The 20,915-nt window shown below is 29.5% G+C and overlaps 2 protein-coding genes across 2 annotated transcripts; one reads left to right on the top strand and one right to left on the bottom strand.

Annotated features, from left to right (window-relative positions):
- Nucleotides 1–250: 250 nt before the first annotated feature.
- On the bottom strand, nucleotides 251–5,076 carry LOC118044079 (protein CHLOROPLAST J-LIKE DOMAIN 1, chloroplastic). Its single transcript, XM_035052239.2, has 10 exons — nucleotides 4,831–5,076; nucleotides 4,359–4,455; nucleotides 4,143–4,247; nucleotides 3,927–4,004; nucleotides 3,117–3,172; nucleotides 2,562–2,619; nucleotides 1,806–1,931; nucleotides 1,587–1,682; nucleotides 922–993; nucleotides 251–492 (listed from the first exon to the last, which is right to left on the bottom strand). The coding sequence occupies exons 1-10, from the start codon at nucleotides 4,935–4,937 to the stop codon at nucleotides 430–432; spliced, it is 858 nt and encodes a 285-aa protein (XP_034908130.1). The 5' UTR covers nucleotides 4,938–5,076; the 3' UTR covers nucleotides 251–429.
- A 10,876-nt stretch (nucleotides 5,077–15,952) lies between these two features.
- On the top strand, nucleotides 15,953–17,713 carry LOC118044080 (phosphoenolpyruvate carboxylase kinase 2). Its single transcript, XM_035052240.2, has 2 exons — nucleotides 15,953–16,804; nucleotides 17,217–17,713. The coding sequence occupies exons 1-2, from the start codon at nucleotides 16,015–16,017 to the stop codon at nucleotides 17,261–17,263; spliced, it is 837 nt and encodes a 278-aa protein (XP_034908131.1). The 5' UTR covers nucleotides 15,953–16,014; the 3' UTR covers nucleotides 17,264–17,713.
- The last annotated feature ends 3,202 nt before the right edge of the window (nucleotides 17,714–20,915 follow it).

Below are 20,915 nucleotides of genomic sequence, written 5' to 3'. Positions count from 1 at the left end.
ACACTATTTGTTTAAAATTTAAAAAAAAAAAAAAAAAATTAATTTTTGAAGTGTTTTTTAATCTAATATGAAAAATAAATTATAAAAAATTATTTTAATATATTTTTTAATAAAAAACACTTGAAACGCAAAACTGTTTTGCCCGTAAACTAAGCTAAATCTGAGTTGTGTGGATTCTATGGAATTTCGGTTTGTAAATGCGGTCCACTAAGAGCACATTTTGGTGGAGCTGTTTCTGCACTAACCACACTTGTAAATAAAAACCGAATCAAATACATAACCACGCTATTTTAACCAAAAATTTATTTCTGTATTGCTCTTCCATTTTTACAAGGTTCCTCATTTCGTTTGACAACTGAATAAACTGGGAAAAAACAAGATACAGGATTAAGGATTTCTGCATGCCCCTTCAACCTCTTGACCGATTCTTTACCGATAATATGATGCCAGGATGTAGAGAATGACTGATGTGGCAGTGGTGATTAGCAGTTCCTACAGGTGAAAACATATTATTATATTGGAGCAGACATCATAGCGTTCAACAGATAGAAATATAGACAGAGAAACACCATCGGAACCAGTTGAGCATGTGTCCAAGAACTAAATAATAATTGCCTGTTTCACACATGAAGCAGGTAAAGCAGTGTTGTTATTCTATCCAGCACACAGGCCAAAGAAAAACTGCAATGAGATCACTTTATCAACACAGTAGTGCATGCTGAAATCTAGGGGATTTTGCAAAATCAAATAGCAAATGCAAATAAACTAGGTTTGCTAGCACATATGCACACATGTGAGAACTAATTGCCATTCCCAGTTTACAAAAGAACCTTAAGAAACTGATCCCCAGATATATTTTTGCCACAAAAAATATCCATACGAAGAACCCTGTTATTCAGGACAATATGTCAAGGTCGCTACCTGATTATTGTAAAGAAAAACAGGTATGTAACTGCCAGCCATCTCAATCAAATTCAAAATACCAGTGTAAGCCTGCAAGGTATCAGCCAATGGTTATCAATGAACAATAATCTAAAAACCAAACTACGATTCTAATGTAGAGAAATCAGAGAGGCAAACATAATCCTGTCCAATGGTTTGCAGAAGTCCTTTCCTAAAGATCTTAAGGGAAAAGGAACAGGAAGTAAACTAAGCATGATTTAACTGGTGATGGTCGAGCCATGAACATTTTCAAAAATTGATTGGACAGAAGCAAGGATTTAGAGGAGGGACAAATATAAAAGGTCTTCTTTAATGGTTTTACAGAATCTTCATCAAATACTTTGAAGCATATAACCCCCTCCCCCCACTATTAGTATTATATACATACCAGGGGACTTATGGATTTAGTATTATTAAGTGAGAGCCTTGCACTATTGAGGGACAGAAAAGTTTTGGAACATTTCTCTTTTCAATCATAAGAAACTCAGGATTGACTACTTTTATTTGAATGTGTGTTGCATAGCATCCCAATTAGTTCTCCAAGAACTTAGCTCAGGGAACATTTGCATATTAAAGCCACAGACATGTGAACTTATTGACAACCTTTCCAAAACCACGCCAAAAAGTAGGGAAGAGTATAATACCAAGGAAGCAAAAGCAACAGAGCCAAACACTAGTGCGAGGGAACGAAGAATCCGTTTTCCCAAGCGCAGTGTTCGTCCCTCGTCTTCACCTTCTTCCTGCAGCCAAAAACATCTCAGGTGTTGGAAAAACTTATTCAGGCATGTCAAAATTATTGAAAGTGCCTCCACATCTAATGTCCCACGAGACGGAAGGATGCTACTATTATAAATTTCACTCACTGTATATGTTTGTGAAACAGGAGGTTCAAAGGCTTTCAACTTCTCAAAAATTCGATATACAAATGCAAAAGCCAAAAACTGAAGAGGTTTATATTCAGCACTGCGTTTGATAAGAATCCAAGCTGTCTGCAGAAAGACAAGCACAACTTGAGAATGGAATCCAACAAAGAACAAAGAAAGCATCCTTGTTATTAAAGACCTAAAAAGTATTCATATACGACAAGCTAACACCTACAACACAACAATTCTTCCTGATGGATTGATCAGAATTTCTAGTGCAAACATTAGCCACTTAACTAGGCCCTCTGTTATTGACATTTTTGGTACACCCAAGACCCAGCATTAGCATGATAAATTTTCATGGACATTTTCTACTCATATATAAAGAGAAAAAGGAACAAAGAAAAGAGCATGTCTCTGAGGGTTGCAGAAAAAACCTGAGAGTAACATGAGTTCATTTATATTGCAGAAGGGGTTCAAAGAGCTATAAACCCTCAACATCATGAAAACTTAAATTGACTGAATCAATCACACCAAAAACAAATGTCATTATATGAATTGCAAGTTCATAAAACTAAGCTCGGAGATAAAACAAATAGACAGTAGAATCAACAACCTATAAGTTATGACAGTGCCCACCAACTTCCAAATTGCTGGCATGGATAAATGAAACTAATGACTTCCTTGCCCAAGCATATCACAGGCACTCACAAAATGCAGAGAATTTTCACAAAAGAACATCAATTAATTACTTACAAATGCAACAGATATTGCCAGGTTGATGCGCATGTCATTTTCACTGGACTTGGAAAACCTGAAACATATCGAAGTCTTAAAAGTACTGCTGAAGGAGCGAATATAACATGCATGGAAAAAGAAAAAGGAACTATTCTGAGATATCTACATAATTCATCAAAGCAAAGTAAATCAGTCCGCATCCTCAGTGGAAATTGCAAAGAAAAACTAAAAGATAAAAACAAATGGCACATAACTTCTATAAAATATACAAAATGCCATCCCAATAAGTTTATGTGTATTGCTGAGCAAGGCATTTCCCATTATCTGACAGAGAAGCAGTCCTTACACCTTCACTTTTGAAAGATCTCACCTCTCCAGGCAGCCATAGTATAACTATGATATAGGTAACTTATTATATCATTTTCTCCCTAAGGTTTATCTATGGGTGCTAGCAGAATCATAAACAACAAATAAAGGCAATACAGGACATAAAGATTTAAAGTACACAGCACCACATAAGTCAATTCTGCACCAGATTCTATTTAAAATACTGATATGGAGCAATCACAAGACCTTGGTCCCCATGGTACAATCGGCTGCTTATCAGCATATTTTATGTCCTTTGAGACCTGCATTTTAAAAATATATACAAGGATACTAGGATAATCAATATGATAACAAAATGGATCCTAGAAATGAACATCAGAACATCAATGAAACATCTTTAAAATAAAGGTATCTAAAAAATATCTATGAAATTTTCAAAAATGTTTTGCACAAAGGCATGTAATCAAGAATACAGCTTTGCTACTTGATCTTGTTAGTCCTGATATTCTAATTATGAATTCTATACACCCTTGTGGACGCCAATATGGGTGGGAATAGGTGAAGACAGCCACCAGAAGTTGCAAAGCAAAATGTTGCACTACACAAGGTTCTTGATATATCCCAAGTTAGTTATGTGGTTAAGAAGAGATTGCCAAACCATTTCAAAGCTGACATGGTAACTGATAAACTTTTCACTCAGTAAAAAGAAAAGCAATCATGAACTTTAGTGTAAGAAACGCCTCTTTTGGGTTTCTTCCATGAATGTGTAGATTAAACTAGATAGCTTGTGTACTTATTAGGAGCATATTAAGTTCTTCTCGTTGTTTTTTACATGGTCATTAAAGCTGATAATTTTTTTATACTCGGTTACTTATATTATATCAAGTCATTAGAAAAATTAAGTGTATATATATCTAGAAACCCACACACAATAAATTTCATTCAATTTTCCCTGGACAGAAGAACAAGGAAACCACCACAAATATCATATAATATTTCATGTTTAATTGATCAATTCAAAAAGGTTCTAAAAGAATATCAAATCATGAACCATACCTTGAATGAACCATAAGTCACACCCTTCTTCCGATTACTTAACTGAGCCATCATCAATTTATCATATGCCTTCTCTAGCTGAAAGTCATGTATGGTAAAACCACAAGACAAGAACCCCAACATAAGACAAATTCCTCATTATAAAGACATATGCTAGTACAAAACAGTTATCAACAGAATATTTTTTCTTTAGAGTGAGATAAAGTAGTAGCATACCTGAGCAGCAGCTACTTCATCACCCTCTATGTGGGCCTCTTTGCGCTTTTTTGCATACGCTGCCTTGACCATATCAAACCCCTCGATGGGATTCACACCAAGAACCTGAAACACCCAAACCCAAAAATAATTCAAACAAAAAGCACCACACCACCATACACAACAATTTCATAACATCAAATCCTTACTGCAAAACCGAGAATTATCAAAGATTACCTCATATGGGTTTAAGTCATTATCTGACCTAGAGCCTCCTGCTGCGGACGCAGAAGCATAAATAAAACATTTATGTTGCCTTTCAACTCTAGGAAATCTGATAAAATTAAAACACAATGCTACCATTATTATATACCCCAATGCAATTAAACCAATAAGCAAAAACAAAGATGGCATGCATATACTTATACACAACTGAATTTATTAATTTTCATTTAAGACTGGGTCTTAAAATAAGAAAACCAATTAAACTCAAACTTTGGTATAGTTTCTTTTTGTAAAATTTTCTCAGCAACCAAACAGTTCATGAACCTCTGTACCCATTAAGAATCACTGCATAAACTAAGCTCCAAGCAAAAGGTTTAGCTCCTTTATATAAAACATACTAATATTTGTGACATTTCAATAAGAATCTCTGTTTGGTTACTGAGATTATGCAAAGATCGGGATTTTAACGATAATTCATAGTTACCTGAGAAAAGAAGGGAGGGCTTTTAAAACTGAGCTTTTGAGAGTGTAATTCCTCTTGGAAATTTGGCGTTTTGGGAAGTTAAGGACATTTGAGACCGCCAAAGCCATTGATTTCAATGTGGAAGGGAATTGTGGAATTTGAGTTTTAGGGTTTTTTCAAGGGTTTTTGAATTGGAGTGTAGTAGTTTTACAGGTTTATCCGTTAGTGCCTGTTTGTTGGTGTCCAATAGGGGAATTCAATTTCAATTCCTGGGAATCCCTTTTCTAATTTCTTTCCCCTTCTTTTGAGTAATTTACAAATCTCTCCCATGAGGCTTTGGAAGACTCCAAGGCTGTAGTTGTTTTTACGGTTTGCTGTGCGTTTTTAAAAGTTATGAAAATAAATTTTAAATTAAATTTTTTATATATTTTTTAATTATTTTAATATACTGATATTTAAAAAATATTATTTTAATATTTTTAAATAAAAAATAATTTTAAAATTAATTATTACTACAATATGAAATATTACCTTAAATCTCAACACACACGTATTCTCGAGCTTTTTAATAAGCTCTATGAATTTTTTTTTTATAGCTTTTATGCATTTTTCTTAATTTTGATGTTGATACAAAGGGTTTTTTGAGTTGGTAATATCAATTTACAAATCGGTTTTAGTTTTAATTGAAAAATCAAATTGTTGCATAAGTATTATTCTTAAATGAAGTTAGTATAAATTCGTTACTATTGAAGATATTCAACTAATAAAATCAATGTTCAAATATATAAATTAAAAAAAAAAAAACTATAGGAATGCAAGAGTAATTGACTAGTTTACTCTTGAACCGAATACTTTTCTTATTAACTTTTTCAATAAATAATAGTGCAATTGATGTTAGTGTCTGTTTTCTCCATGATAAGTGTGATTCAAATCTCTAATTTGCAACAAACAAAATTAAAATTTCATGTTTTTTCCGGTTATAATTATATATATAAGATAAGGTGTTAGTAGTACATTAAATAACCTCAAAGGATTAGATAGTTCAAAAGATTTGATTTTTTATTATTTTTTGGATTCAAACTTTGAGGTTGGCATAACAGAAGTTTGTTTTGTTTTTGTGTGTGAAAATATTTTTTAAAAAAATATAATTTTTATTTGCTTTAAATTAATTTTTTAAATATTTTTATATCATTCTGATACTGATATTCAAAATACATTTTTAAAAATAAAAAAATATATATTATTTTAATACATTTCAAAACAAAAAACATCTTAGAAAGCAATCAATATCACAATGTTAAACAAACTCTTAATATACCAGGTTATGTAGGAAGTATACTTTTAAAATTGTTTATAAAAGAATTTAGTCTTGCTTAACAAATAAATTGATTAGAAATTAATTTTATTATATACTTTTTTATAAAAAAAAAAAAAAAAAAAAAAGCATACTACATGGATTGTTAGGACTGTTAAATTTCTTTATAAAATAAACATGGCAATTAAATTGTTACCATAATTTATAATAGGTGATGGTGGGTATCTGAAATAACACGAGTGGGCTAGCAAGCATTAGGTACTTGTTTGTTGATTAGTGATGCAACATTTTTTATTTTAAAAATAATTATTTATTTAGAACATTCTAATAGCTAACCATTCTAGTTATAGATTAAAAATGACTAGAGTTTTATCTTTTCTTTTTTATTTCTTTCTTTCTCCCCTTTTCTTCATTCTTACCAAGCCTCTTTCTTCTTTTTCCTTACCAAACCAAGACATCTCTGGCATTTTACATGATTGCAATTTTCATTAGCATGATTGCAACACACATAATTCCTCAGTAAGCACTAATATGTGCACAAACAAATTTTTATATGCATGCAAACAACATATTCCTATGACAATTGCAACACTACTCTCCATGACTGCAATGTCTCATAACCCTACCCTTCATGCTTATAATGGCTAGCCACCATTATCATTGATGAAATGACAAAACATTACGGTAAAAAAAACAAACATATCCATCAATAACATGTATAACACAATAAACTTTCTAAAAAACTATGATTATTAGCATCTTTATCAATGCTTAACATGGCATACAAACTCACACCAATACTATATGAAAACATTTTCCTTTATCATGAGGTAAGTTTAGAGATTGGATGTATAAATACACCCGATCATCAGGTAAGAAAGCAAGTGATATCTAGTCCATACAAGTTATAGGCTCTAAATTTTGGAAACATGGGCTAAAACAATCTCTTTCATGCTATAATTTTTCCTTTATACATTTCTCCATTCACATGCACACTCATATGCTTGCTAGCTTATCTATTAAAGGGTATTTCAACAAGAGACTTGTTTTATGGGATGGGTCATGAATTCATGGTCAAACCTAGTCACCCTGTCGATCCATGACATAACCATGAAAAACCTCATTCATGCCTTAAATTATTAATGTTAGCCCATCCTGTGAATATTTGTAATAACTATAAAAAAAATTTAACACAACCTAATATAACTAACCCACTCAGGTCTAAAAAAATTGAATGGATCGGGATTTATAATTTATGACATATTAAAAGTTAGGTTGGATACAATTATGAGTATAAACTCGACCTATTTATATCCATAAACACTCTTACTCAAGAAAATTTTATTATTTTTTATTTGGATGTTTATGAATATAGTTGGGTCAGTTAGGGGTTTGGATTTAGGGTGATATATAATGTAATACAGCACCCCTTAAAATAACAATAATATATGATTTTTATTTTTTTACACAATGTAATATATAATGTAGCATGCAATGATATTGTAGTGTCGATATATCATTTTTTTTATATACACGGGGTCTCTTAAAGTTTGCTCTTTTTTTTTGTATTGCCTCTAATTTTTTTTAAAAAAATTATATTTTACATTATGAAATTTACAAGTTCATAGTATTTTATATCATCATGTTGACATGCCAAAAACATCAACAAAAAATATTGAATTTTTTTTATAGGATTGTTATTTTATTCATTTAATGACTAAAACCTTGCAATATTAATATTACAACTTGTCATCAAATATATAATTACTACTTTTTCATCAAACTTATATTAGAATTTTGCCAAAAAATTTTTTTAAAAAAAAAAAAAGCCAAAATTTCATTATAGTATTTTGTCGAACACTTATCTCTTACATAACCCTACCAAATTAAACCCCATAATTCTCACCATGTTCTGCCCAATCTTGACTATAAAAAGTTAGTTCTTCGGCTTGGTATGACCCAAAGTCTAGATAACACCATACTAGTGCAGTTTCTTGTCCTCGATCATAGACCCATATGTCCATTTTAAATCTCTCGTTAGCTTGCAGACACACAATCATTGATTTCAAACTAAATCACCTTAAACCTAGTATTTTGAATTAGTTTGAAAAATGAACCAATTTACCTAAGAAAGAAGCCATGTTCTGCAGTTAATCTCAGTCTCTCACACTTAGAGAACCATTCAGCAATTGTCTTACAACTTCAAACACTAACAAGGAAAACCATATTGTTCTTATCTCTACATAATTTGTTTATGATGTTACTGGACTTTGAGGATGGGCTTTTATCTATTGGTAAACTATTTAGGCATGGAAAAAAATAAAAAAGTTGGCTTATAAGCGTGAAAACATTGTTTTTAAGGTATTTATTTGTATCACGGATAAACAATATTTTTATGATAAAACTAAGGCCTCTAAACTTCTAAAAAAATATAAGAAAGAAAAGGAAATGAAATATGTTTTTTGTATATTTTTTTCTTTGTGTAGTAACATGTTTATATAAACTTTGAAATATTATAATGAATCATTAAATTCGCTAATACAAGTATATAACTGTTAATAAAAATAATTATATTTTGGATTAAACTGAATAACTGCTATTCAGTTTTATCCTAACAGTTATAAATGTCAAATCTAATTATAAAAATTAAAAGAAATAAACTAAAAAAAATTAATATCAAGTGTCATCTTTTTTTATATTATAAATATTCATATTATTAAAAAGCCTACTAAAAAGCCCATCCATCATGACTTTCACTCAATTTACCACATAATAAAAACTCTTACTTACAAATACTTAGAAGAGAGTGTTTCTTTATAATATAGAACATAAATATTTTTTTTTATATTCATTTACAAACTACATCAACATTATCAAGTAAATCTTGTGGCATTAGTAAAAACCATCATAAAATGAAGTTAGCTTTCTACCTTTGTTATTTAAAAAAAAAAAATTAAGATCTTATAGTTGAGTTTTCTCAGTGGTATGGTGAAATTTTCTAGGTTAGAAAAAATTACAAGAAAATTTTTTTGGTATGGAATTTGATCTTTTGTGTGTTACAATTTAAGGCTTTTGATTGAAAAAAAAAAATATATATATATATAATGAAGAGAGTGAATGGAATGGCATGAAGGAAAGAATATTGAAAAGGAGAGAGAATGTCGTCTTTGATTTGAGGAGAGAGTATGCAATCTCTTATATGTGCGAAATTATGATATATTATAAGTGTAATTTAGTGATTTAATTTTGATTTGAAAATTTTTATTGATTATCAAATAGTAAAATTTATATTAGTAAAACTGTTAAATTTTATAATAATTGATTGTGGTGTAAAATGCAATTTTAAAAAAATAAAAATAAACAAACAATAGAACAACCAATGTAATAAACCATTTTTGTTTTAACAATAAAGTATTATCTCATGCCAGCTTTCTAGAGCAGAAGTTAATTAATCAACCTCTCTAGTTCAATTATAAACAAGTTATTTTTTTCATTTTTTTCAGTTAACATTAAGTCAGTCATTCATATTTTTAATTTATTTTATTATCTTTTATCAGGTAATCTCATTTTTATGAGCAAGTCGTAAGATTTGGTTAACTTGCTTAAATTTACTTTGATTATTTTTTTTTTTCTCTTTTTTTGTTAATTGTTTTTTTCCCCTGTATCATCTTTTTTCATTGGAGTTAGTTCAGAACTGAGCCTCATAATTTATTTATTTATCTTTTATAGAGTTATTCTGACTTTATAACCCCAGAATATGGTTTGGTTAGTTGATCCAAGTTGGCTTAAATTGTTTTTTTATTTTTTTTTTTTTTAAATTGATTTGGCTTGGAATTGGGCTCCAAAAATTTTTTTTGTTACGTTTATATGGGATTATCTCATTCTTATAACTCGCGTTGTAGGTTTGATAATTTTTTCAACTTGAGTTTTCTTTTTAAATTCTTTTTTTTTTAAATGGAGTCCTTTTTTAATTCCCGTTAGTAAATATTTTTTTAGTTGAAATTGTTTTTTCATTCTTAGATAAGCTGGAAAATGTATTTTAGATATCATTTTAATAAATTCAATTTAATAAAACACACTGTTAAGAGGTTAGATCCTAGAAAACTTTTGAAAGGAATCTTTTCAAAAGATTGTCAAAAGTTTTTTTGTGCATGCCAATTTTTTTTTTTTAATTTGTTTGATTTATTGTGGTTGCATACTTTTTATATTATAAATGAATAAAGCTTTGCTTATTAAATTCAGTGGGGTCATAGATCTTAATTACCTTTTTTAAGGTCTGAGGGTATTATGATTAAGACAATTACATCCATACGATGCCATAATAGCAGTGGTGAAGGGAGGGGTTATAAAAATTAAATACGATATTAATAAGGTACCCAATAAAATCACACCCCGTGACTTGTGTTCCTAATTATTTATATTTTCTATATAATTAAAACATATAGTCAGCCCTCTTCATTATCAAAATATAAAGCTGATGTGAGCGATATTATAATAAGATCATGCAAAATTATTAAACTTCGAGACCTCGGATCACAAACAGCAGACCATGACAGGTAACATCCACGTTAAGATGATTATATTTTTATTTTTATTTTAATTGTGATTGTCCAGATTAGCTTATATGTATCTCAACTAATTCTCTGAGGCCCTAAAGTTAACGATCAGTTAAATTTCTAATAATCCTGAAGTTTGTGGCATCCAAATTTATGATTTTTAAAAAACAAATCTAAAATCTAATATATATGTAGGTATTTGGATCAACTTGTTTGGATATACTTCAACTAATATTATGAACTCTGAAATTAAATGATTATATATTTTTTTTTTATACGTAGGTGTCCGGGCTTTGCACGCACCACGACTAATCCTACGGCTCACTGAACATCCTGCAAACCCAGTAAACATGTAAGGCACCGCAGGGGTGACAGGCGTGCACGATAAGGTTTGAACCCAGGATGCAGAGGAAGAGAACAAGTCCTTTCAACCACTGAACCAAGAATTCAAGTGCGAAATGATTATATTTTTAATTGTTCTCCTCATGTGATGTGCTAACTTAGTACACAAAACCACCTGGTATCTTGGTCGCCCATCGTTTAAAATTTTTATTTTAGTGGACACAAAGCAAGAACTAAGCACTTGTTTAGAATTAAACCATGGCAGTTCTGTGATATTCTTAAATTTAATTGGAACAAATAAAACAATGCAACGATGGGTTAGCAGACGATATTAAATTAGCCCCATGGGGAATCTACTTCAATCAGGTTTGTCCATCGTGCAGCATGATGTCATGTTGTTGTATATGCTATACAATTTAATTTTTTTATTTTTTTTTGGAGATAATGTATAATTTTTATAGCAATTATTGTTTATGTAAGGCTATAAATTATTTTTATATTAGTACATCAAAACAATTTAAAAACATAAAAAAAATTAAATAAAAAAATTTTAAATTTTAAAAAAATATAGTTTCAATGATGTTCCCTGATTATTCCACAAAATGTCCACGTTGTACATAGTTCACAAGATGACAATTAACTAATAAACAACACACACTCACGTATCATAGTACCTTCTAAAAAATAATCCTTAAAAAATTCATACTAATTAATCCACAAATTGTCCACATCGTACATAGTTCACAGTATTAGCTTTCTAACTTATTATATAATTTTATTGTTTTTGGAAACTAATTATAATTGGAATGAATAAAAAAAATGCATAAACAGAAATTTTATGAATGTTTTTTTTTAATATTATAACTATTAAATAAAGAAAAAATATGATAAATCATAATTTAATTTTTATTTTTGATTACTTATGTTTAATAATATAGTCAAAAACTCTTTAAAAGACTCTAAACAAATTGAAAAAAAATAGATATTATTCTCTTTTTTTCTTCTCATATTAGTAGAACAAATATATAAACTAATAACTAACTTTCTAATAAAAATATGTAATAAAATTCCTATTATAGCTATAAAGTTAATGAAAAGTATAATTTAGCTAAATCAAATGTTTCAACAATATATATATATATATATATATATATATTATAAATGAATAATTATAAAAATATATATTATTTTGATGTATTTCTAAATAAAAATAATTTTTACTACATTCTTAAATAAAATATAAATTTTAATAGAGGATGAGATTTAAAAATGAATCCGAATTATTTAATTGTGTAGTTCAAGATCTATCAAGTCTTTAGAGTTTAGATGACTAAAAAAAATTAAAATAAATATTTATTAATTTAATTTTAATACCTATGACTTGTAAATTTTGATTATATTAAGAGCTTTATAAACCCTAGGTGGCATATTATTAAACACTTGTTTGGTATTGTGGTGGTAGTTATATTTTAAAATATTTTTTTAATTGAAAATATATTAAAATAATATATTTTTTATTTTTAAAAAAATTATTTTTAAACATTAATATTTTAAAATAATATGAAAAAAAATAAAAAAGAATTTAAAATAAAAAAAAATTTTAAAATACAAAAATATACATATGTAAATCTGCACACAAAGAGACTCCATCACGTCAAGGATGTCATAGTTTCATATATAAATAAAGAAGCGTGATGAATCATGATTCTAGAGGCATGCGCCAGCTGTGCTAATTAACTACAGGAAGGCGTGGTCGTGGATCCTAACTAAACTGGAGGCATGATCGATGCAAAGAAGATATTTCATTTGCAGGTTATAATTCATGATGCAAGAAAGAAAAAAAAAACACCTCTAAATATTAAAGTAAAAATGGTGCAAGTTTGCTCTAATTATGTAAGCAATGACGTGTGTAGGCCGGCTCGGTGGTTAAAATGTTTTTTTTGTTTTTTTTTTTTTTTAAAAAAAAAATTAGCATTATTGGTTAAATTTTTTAGTGAAATAGAGCAATTTTAAAAAAATATATAGTAAAATGACACAGTTTTAATATATCTCAATTCTAAAATAACTAGAAACCTAGTTTCCTTTCTTCTCCTCCCAGTAAAAAAAGACCCCCCCCTCTCTCTCTAAAACCAATGGCCAGCCCCCCTTCTCACTCTAAAAAAAACCTGTCTATAAAAATTGGTTTTCTCCATAAAATAACTAGAAACCGCATCTAAAATCACCACCCTAGCTGCCACCACTACTTCCCCACCACCACGCCGTCTCTATTTTCAGTTAGAAGAAGCAAGATAAATATCTTATATTGCTAATAATTTTAAGGGTTTTATATTTAAATTGTGATTAATATAGTTGTGATTAAATTATTATTTAGGTTTAGTTTGAAATTAGGGTTTATTGATTTTTTGATAAACTAGTTATGAATGAAGTCAATTAAGGTTAATTTCATGCAATTGAGTATGAAAATAATAGGAATTAAGTTGGATTTTAATTAAATTTGCATTGCATTGAATGTTTGGATAAGTTATCAAATTTAGAGATTTTGTAAAAAAAAAAAAAAAATTAAAAAGGTGATTATGAAGACCTATATAGGAAAAAAGATCAACCTTAATGGATAGACTTGTCACCAAGTCCTTGAATTCACTCTAAAAACCGCGAGACACATATAAGTTGAGATCTTTTGGTGAAATATGTCATCCATCTGCTACTGATTCATCAAATAAAGATTTGCTTTCTGCAAATAGATAGTGAAAGAATCATCACCCTGGCGAAGGTCTTGGAAGAAACCATGAAGTTATATAATTCTAGAGTTTGACAAAGAGGCAAATGCTTGTTCAAAAGTGTGCCAAACACAGTATAAAGTCTGACAATCAACAACAAGATACAACATCTCCATGGAAAGGGAAGAGAGGAGTGCACTTAAAATAAGTTGATCTTTTTGTTTCCAAAAAAAAGTTAACCTAAATAAAAGAACCTTCAACATTAGCTACTTGAGGCGAAGGACATGAAAAAGAGCCACCAACAAAGTGGAAATCACCTTGACCGAGAAGATATAGTTTCGTATGCATTCGTCAATAAAGATAATTAGTGTTTGTGAGTTTCAAGAAAATTACTTGTTGAGTGTAGGAAAGAGGTGTGATAGCTGCAAAACAATGATTGGTGGGAACATCAATAACAGTATAGGGAATGAGAGAATCATTGGTTAGTGTAGAAGAGAAGAAAAAAGACAACACTGATGCATAAGCCATGGATAAGGAAAAGATATTTGTGGTAAGGCCTATGTTGATTGAATTCATAAGGAAAAGAAGAAAGAGTATTAATATGTTTAAGCTTTGATATCGAATTGAAATAGTAATAGAGTTAAATCAATTAGTTTGTCGTCCTTTTCTATATATATTTGTAAGGCAATATAATATAGTAAGGTTAGATAGTACAACACAAGATTAAATCTATACACTATACATGGTAAGTATAATTGCTATAATATGCACTCTATAATTCGACTTTTCCTATAATACATTGTAACTTTTTAATGAACCTAAAAGGAAAAACCTTTAAAAGCTAGCTGAATGGGTATTTGTTTCATATAAATCAATTTCATCTTCTCCTCCCATGGGTAATATATTGCAACTTTTATAAGTGTTTTCAAACATGTTAAAGATTGTCAACTAATTTCAACAAAAGAAATAAATCAATAAGAAATAAGAAAATAAACATTTATAAAATGCAATAATGCATGTGTAATTAGTCTAAATCTAATCAGCTTTGGGAAATTTTTATGTTGCTCTGAAAGTGATCTATTTTTTTCTTTTAATTTAAGCCTTCTAAGAAAATAGAATGATTAAGATCTTGATAGCTAACATTTACTTAATTAAATATTAAAACTTAGTTATTTTGAGTTAATAGGCACCTTTTAAAATATATTTTTAAGTTTATGATAAAAAATATGGAAAATAAAAAAGAAATTAAAATCAATCCTAAAACAAACAATTTTTTATAACATGGTTATGTATTCTCATGCTAAGATTTTTTGTCAAATCATTGCAAGGCAATTTAAAAATTTTAGATTGTTTTCTAGGAGCAAGAGTCTTTTCTTGGATCTTAATAGATGTGTTGTTGAGTGTGTGTATTGAGAATTTAATAATGATTAATGTAAGGAGGTTTAAATACTTGTGTATGAAAAAAAATAAAAATAAAAAAAAGAAGAAGAAAAGTTCAATGATAAGTTTAGAGAGTATTTGGAAACTTGATTGTATCCGTGTTTTTTAAAAAAATAATTTTTTGTATGTTTTTTATTGTTTTGATGTGCTGATTTTTAAAAAAAAATAAATAAAAAAATATCATTTTAATATATTTTGACACGAAAAGCATTTTAAAAAATAATTACAACTACACTCCATGAAATACCCTAATCTTTGAGATATTGTAATTTTGACAAAGGCCTAATGGTTTTAAAAAGACCACAATAGATGATTTGGAGGCAGAGTTATTCATTTGATTATATTTGGACATATATTTTGAATTGAAGTGATTTGGACAACACGTGACATATTTTTATTGGTCCAAAAAAAATCAGTCGCCTCTAATCACAATACTAATTGACTAATGGAAAGAAAAAGAAAAGAAATTAAGAAATATAATAAAAATAAATAAGAAGAAAGGAAAACTAACATAAAAACTGCCATTAAGAATGACTATTTTCTGAAAAATATAGAAAATATTAATAAATAATTTTTTAATTTATTTTTCATAATATAATTAAATATTAAAAAATATTTTTTTTCTACAAACAGACAAATCCTTAAAAAGTAATATTCTAAGCTTAAAAAACGTGGTGAATCTTAAGTAGCAGCGAAAGGTGCGAAACTACTCAACCGAATATTCCCCAAACTATTCTTTCTAGTTTCTTCCCTATAAAAAAACATAGCAGAGGAGTACGCAGCCAAAATTAAGAGTAAAACCATCTCACGAAACCTCCTTCATTCCTTGAGGAAAATGTGTGATGATACCTTAAAGAGTAACTACCAATTCTGTGAAGAGATCGGCCGAGGAAGATTTGGCACGATCTCTCGTTGTTTTTCACCCATCAAGAACGAATTCTTTGCCTGCAAATCTATCGACAAGAACCTCCTTAATGATCCAACTGACCGTGAGTGTCTTCAAAACGAAGCAAAGATTATGTCCCGCTTGTCTCCCCATCCAAACATTGTCCAACTCTTCGATGTCTACGATACTGAAGATTCTCTTGACATGGTATTAGAGCTTTGCCAGCAGTCTACTCTTTATGATCGCTTAATGAAGAGTAGTGATGATGGGTTAAGCGAAGGCAGGTGTGCGTCGATAATGAAACAGTTATTGACTGCAATAGCGCATTGCCATAGATTTGGTATTGTGCACAGAGATATTAAGCCGGATAACATATTGTTTGATGAGATGAACCGGGTCAAGTTGGCGGATTTTGGGTCCGCTGATTGGGTTGGGGAGGAGGGGACGTTGAGTGGGGTGGTGGGTACCCCGTATTATGTGGCGCCGGAGGTGGTGATGGGGAGAGATTATAATGAGAAAGTTGATGTGTGGAGTGCTGGTGTCGTCTTGTATGTTTTGTTAGCTGGATTTCCGCCGTTTTATGGGGAGACTGTTGAGGAGATTTTTCAGGCTGTCGTTAGAGGGAATTTGAGGTTTCCTACTAAGGTTTTTAGAAATGTTTCCCCGGAAGCTAAGGATCTGTTGAGGAAGATGATTTGTAGAGACGGTTCTAGGAGATTTTCAGCTGAGCAAGCTCTATGTAAGCTCTTAATTATTATTATTTTAATTTTTTTTTAATTTTGGTAATCTTTTTGTGGATTTAAAGTGGGATTTCTTTTGATTAATGAGTTTATGAGTTAAAATACTGAAATAGTTTTTATATTCTTGCAACAGTTTTCCTATTTATAAACAGGGTTTAAGACCTTTTTTTTTAACATAATCCTCTATTTTTATGTCTGTGAATCATTACTCTTGCTCTGATGCTTTTGATAAATTGAGATTTGTTTTCTTTTGATCACAGAATTAATCAGCTAAAATGCTGAGAAGAGTTTTGTTTTTAACAATTTTGTAATGAATCAAACAGAAAATTTAGCCTTTTCTTGAGTTTGAATCACTGTTTTGATGTATGTGAATCATTAGTCTCACTCTGTCGTGCTCCGTTTGAAATGCAGGGCACCCATGGATCTTGAGTGGAGGAGAGGCAGTCTCAATGGACTAATCTGCCCTTGTAAAATCCAATAAAATACCTCTCAAAGCAAGGATTGCTCAGAGCTTATCACTGTGTAGTGAGTGTGTACATACAACTGCCTATCAAGCCCACAAGATGCTAACTTTGCCTTGTGCAGCACAAAACCCTAAGGTGAATACTTCCAGAATTTCAGTTTTTTCCAAGCCAGAGATGGAGGATAGAGGCTGAGAGAGATGGACAAAACAAACAGTCACCTGACGTTACTCATGAGGCTCTGATGCAGAGGACTGTGGCCTTGTTTTTTCTTTTTTTGCCTTTGTTTATACTATGAACAGAGAGGCTGTAGATAGTTAAGAAGAAAAAGGTTGAGAATCCCGTCTTTCCCCGCCTTTGCTTGTTTTGAGAATTCAAGGAAGTGAGAAAGCTAAAGGAAGATTGTACTATTACTGCTTTAATGTGATATATGCCTGCTTACCTTTATACTCAGTTTTGTTGTGAATGAATCGTGTTCTTGTAATGTGTTAAATGTTTCGGAATCTGAGTGTTCATCTTTTGTGTTGATTTTGATGGAGGCATATTTCAAAGATATGCTATGGTAGATGCGCCCCGCCATTACTGCATGCGGAACAAAGTGATTCTATAGAACAAGAATAAGAATATGAATTCTTATGAACAATTGGAGTATTTTAAAATTTCATAACTAATCTTATTAATCTTTAATTTCAGGGTTTTGAATTGAATAATTAATTAATTTAAATGTAAACTGATCTGAATATTCATGATTATAAAAAAGAATCTGTCTTGGTTCTCAAGTTCATGCTAGCCAGCTGGGTGTTCTTGGCATTGTGAAGTCAAAGATTTCTTCCTCTTTCCCATTTATCGGCTCGAAGGATGGGATTTAAGTTGTGCAATTGTCAAAGCTTATAGAACAAAGCATATTTTATGCAGTAAAAGCCTAGAAATTGAGAGAATAAGACGTGTACCAAATCCACCTGCACTTGATTGAGCATTGAAAATTGACAATGGCTTCGTGGCGGCATCTAGTTAATGTATAGTTTTCTCTACAAGGGCATGTTTGGTTCGCTCATAATTGAGAGCAGAATTAAAATCTCCTTCCAGAGCATTTTCAATATCATATTGTCCCTCGAGTAATGATTGTAATTGAACAAGAAACAAGATGATCTTATTTTAAGTCAAATAAAAAAAAAAACTCTATTCTGCTACAAATATATTTATGAAATAAAGAGGAAATTTAGTTTTAATTAAAATCAAAATGTGATTTTTTTTTTCATTTGGAAGTGGATCCCATTTCTTGGCTGACCAAACAGTGCTCAAGATCAGAAAACTGTAAGTAATCCTCCACAAGTTACATTAATTGCTTGATAACAACTCCTCAATTATGATTGATAACATCTAATTTAAAATGACATAAAGCATGAGCTCACTGGGGGGAAAAAACGAGTCTTCATCCACAATAATAGTTTTTTGAAATGTAATAATATTAATTTTTTAATGTGTTTGTTTTTTAAAATTATATTAAAATAATATTTTATTTATTTTTAAAAAATTATTCTTAACATTATCCTATAAAAAAATTAATTTCACACAAAAACTAATAATGTTTTTTTTGAAACAATGTATGTACCTAAATTCAATAACTTTTATTTATAGCTATGTTTGGAAACATGGTTTTCAATAAATTTAATTTTTATATATATTTTTTAGATTGTTTTGATGTTTTGATTTAAAAAATAATTTTTAAAAAATAAAAAAATATTATTTTGATGTATTTTAAAAAGCAACCGTAACTATATTTAAAAAAAAAACCAATATATTAGATGGATTAATTCAGGAGTTATCTAGACCGAGGTCAAAATTACCCCATAAAACAGTTAAATATTGCATTGCTGAACCCTAAAACTGAATTTAATATTTTAGGGCCTGCCGAAGCTGCGAAGATCCGAAATAATCAAGAAAATAAAAGTAAGAATATAAATAGAGATATACTTTTTAGCAGATGGGAAAGGTGATGAGCAGGAAGCAGGAAGGTGATAAACTTAAGGTGGACAGGGATCAGGTGTGAATGCGTCTTTGATAGCTTATCATGGTTCTTAGTTTTGGGAGTCTTTAGAATTCGCATAGGACAAAACAAGTAAAAGCAGGAGAGGGAAACGAGGTGTCCTTTTAACCTTTTCTTCTTCTTCTTCCTTCCCCTTGCGTGTAAAGCAATCACTCAACATCAATGGTCTTTTGTTAGGTATGATAAAAGATATGTAGCGTCTAAAATGATAAGTTATCTACACTTCTAGAGATGAGGCTTCTTCACGTAATCAAACGGTTGGGTTAATTAGGTCCGGTGCTTCTTTGGGATTAGATTAATTTTTTAATATAAAAAAGTAATTAGATGTTAATATAATTTTTTTAAAATTAAAATATACAAGAATTAATATGATGTTAAAAACCAAAAAAAATATAGTTTGAATTAGAAAATTACGATAACATCTTTTTTAAATATTTAAACTATAATATATTAAATCTAATCGGATCAATTCGAGTTATCCTGTCAAATTCATTACTTAGATCATGAGATCATAGTAACTCTATAAAAAGCAAATAAAAAAAATGTTAAACTCAATTCTCAGCCAACACGATGTTTAATGATGAAACTAAAAACAAAATTTAATTAAAAAAATAAATCGAGTTAACTCAGGTTAACCTGTCAAACATGAGTCATGAGATTGGTATAACCCAATGGAAAGCAAATTGAAACAAAATATGAAACTTAATTTTCAAGCAACTTAATATTGAATGATGAAATTGAAAGAAAAAATTAATTAAAAAATAAACAAAAAAATAACTTAAATCAACACAACTAACCACCAAAATTCGTGATATATGTCATGAGATTAAGATAACTCAATTGGAATAAATTATGAAGCTTTATACCCAATATACTCAATGCTGAAAAATGAATTTTGATTTTATGCTGAATTTTTTTATTCTTAGTATTTTTTTCTTGTTGAGTTTTTATTTTATTTTCAAAATCCAAAGAAAAAAAAAAAAAACATAAATCTTATTTACAAGTTATAAAAATCTTGAACACATAAAATCAAAACTCTCATGAAAAAACACATTAAAAAATCATGCTTGTGGAAAAATACATAAATTAAATAAAGTATAGTTCATCAATAAATCAATATTCTAATCCTTCATTGATGAAACAAAAATAATATTAATTTAAAAAAAATTAATTTTTTTAGAAATTTTTTAAAACATAATAAACAAACATATCAAAGTGACTATTAGTCTATTTAAAAATATGACAGGGATTGTTTTTTTTAAAAAAAAAAAATTTGTAGTAAGAAATATATTAAAATAATATTTTATTATTATTTTTAAAAATCTATTTTCAAAATCAACATATAAAAAAATTCAAAACACTAAGAAAATTAATTAGAAACTAAACATATTTAAAAACTTTAAAAGATATAGTTCCGTAGTCAAAAAGTGGTGCAATGCTGAACCTAAACTATGAAAATGGAAATTAAAGACAGCTAATCAGACACCTACTTCCCACGTGCGAGCTTAAACTAGGAGTTGGGAAGTTAGGCAGGACCTACCCATGCTGTCCAAAGTTAGTTTCTAGTTTTTTTAGCACGCGACAGCTTCCTCAGCCATCGTT

This window comes from Populus alba, chromosome 13 (assembly GCF_005239225.2).
Source record: "Populus alba chromosome 13, ASM523922v2, whole genome shotgun sequence".
In the NCBI taxonomy this organism is placed as follows: domain Eukaryota; kingdom Viridiplantae; phylum Streptophyta; class Magnoliopsida; order Malpighiales; family Salicaceae; genus Populus; species Populus alba.
Note: the sequence above shows the minus strand (reverse complement) of the source record. Positions and strands in the feature narration are given on the sequence as shown.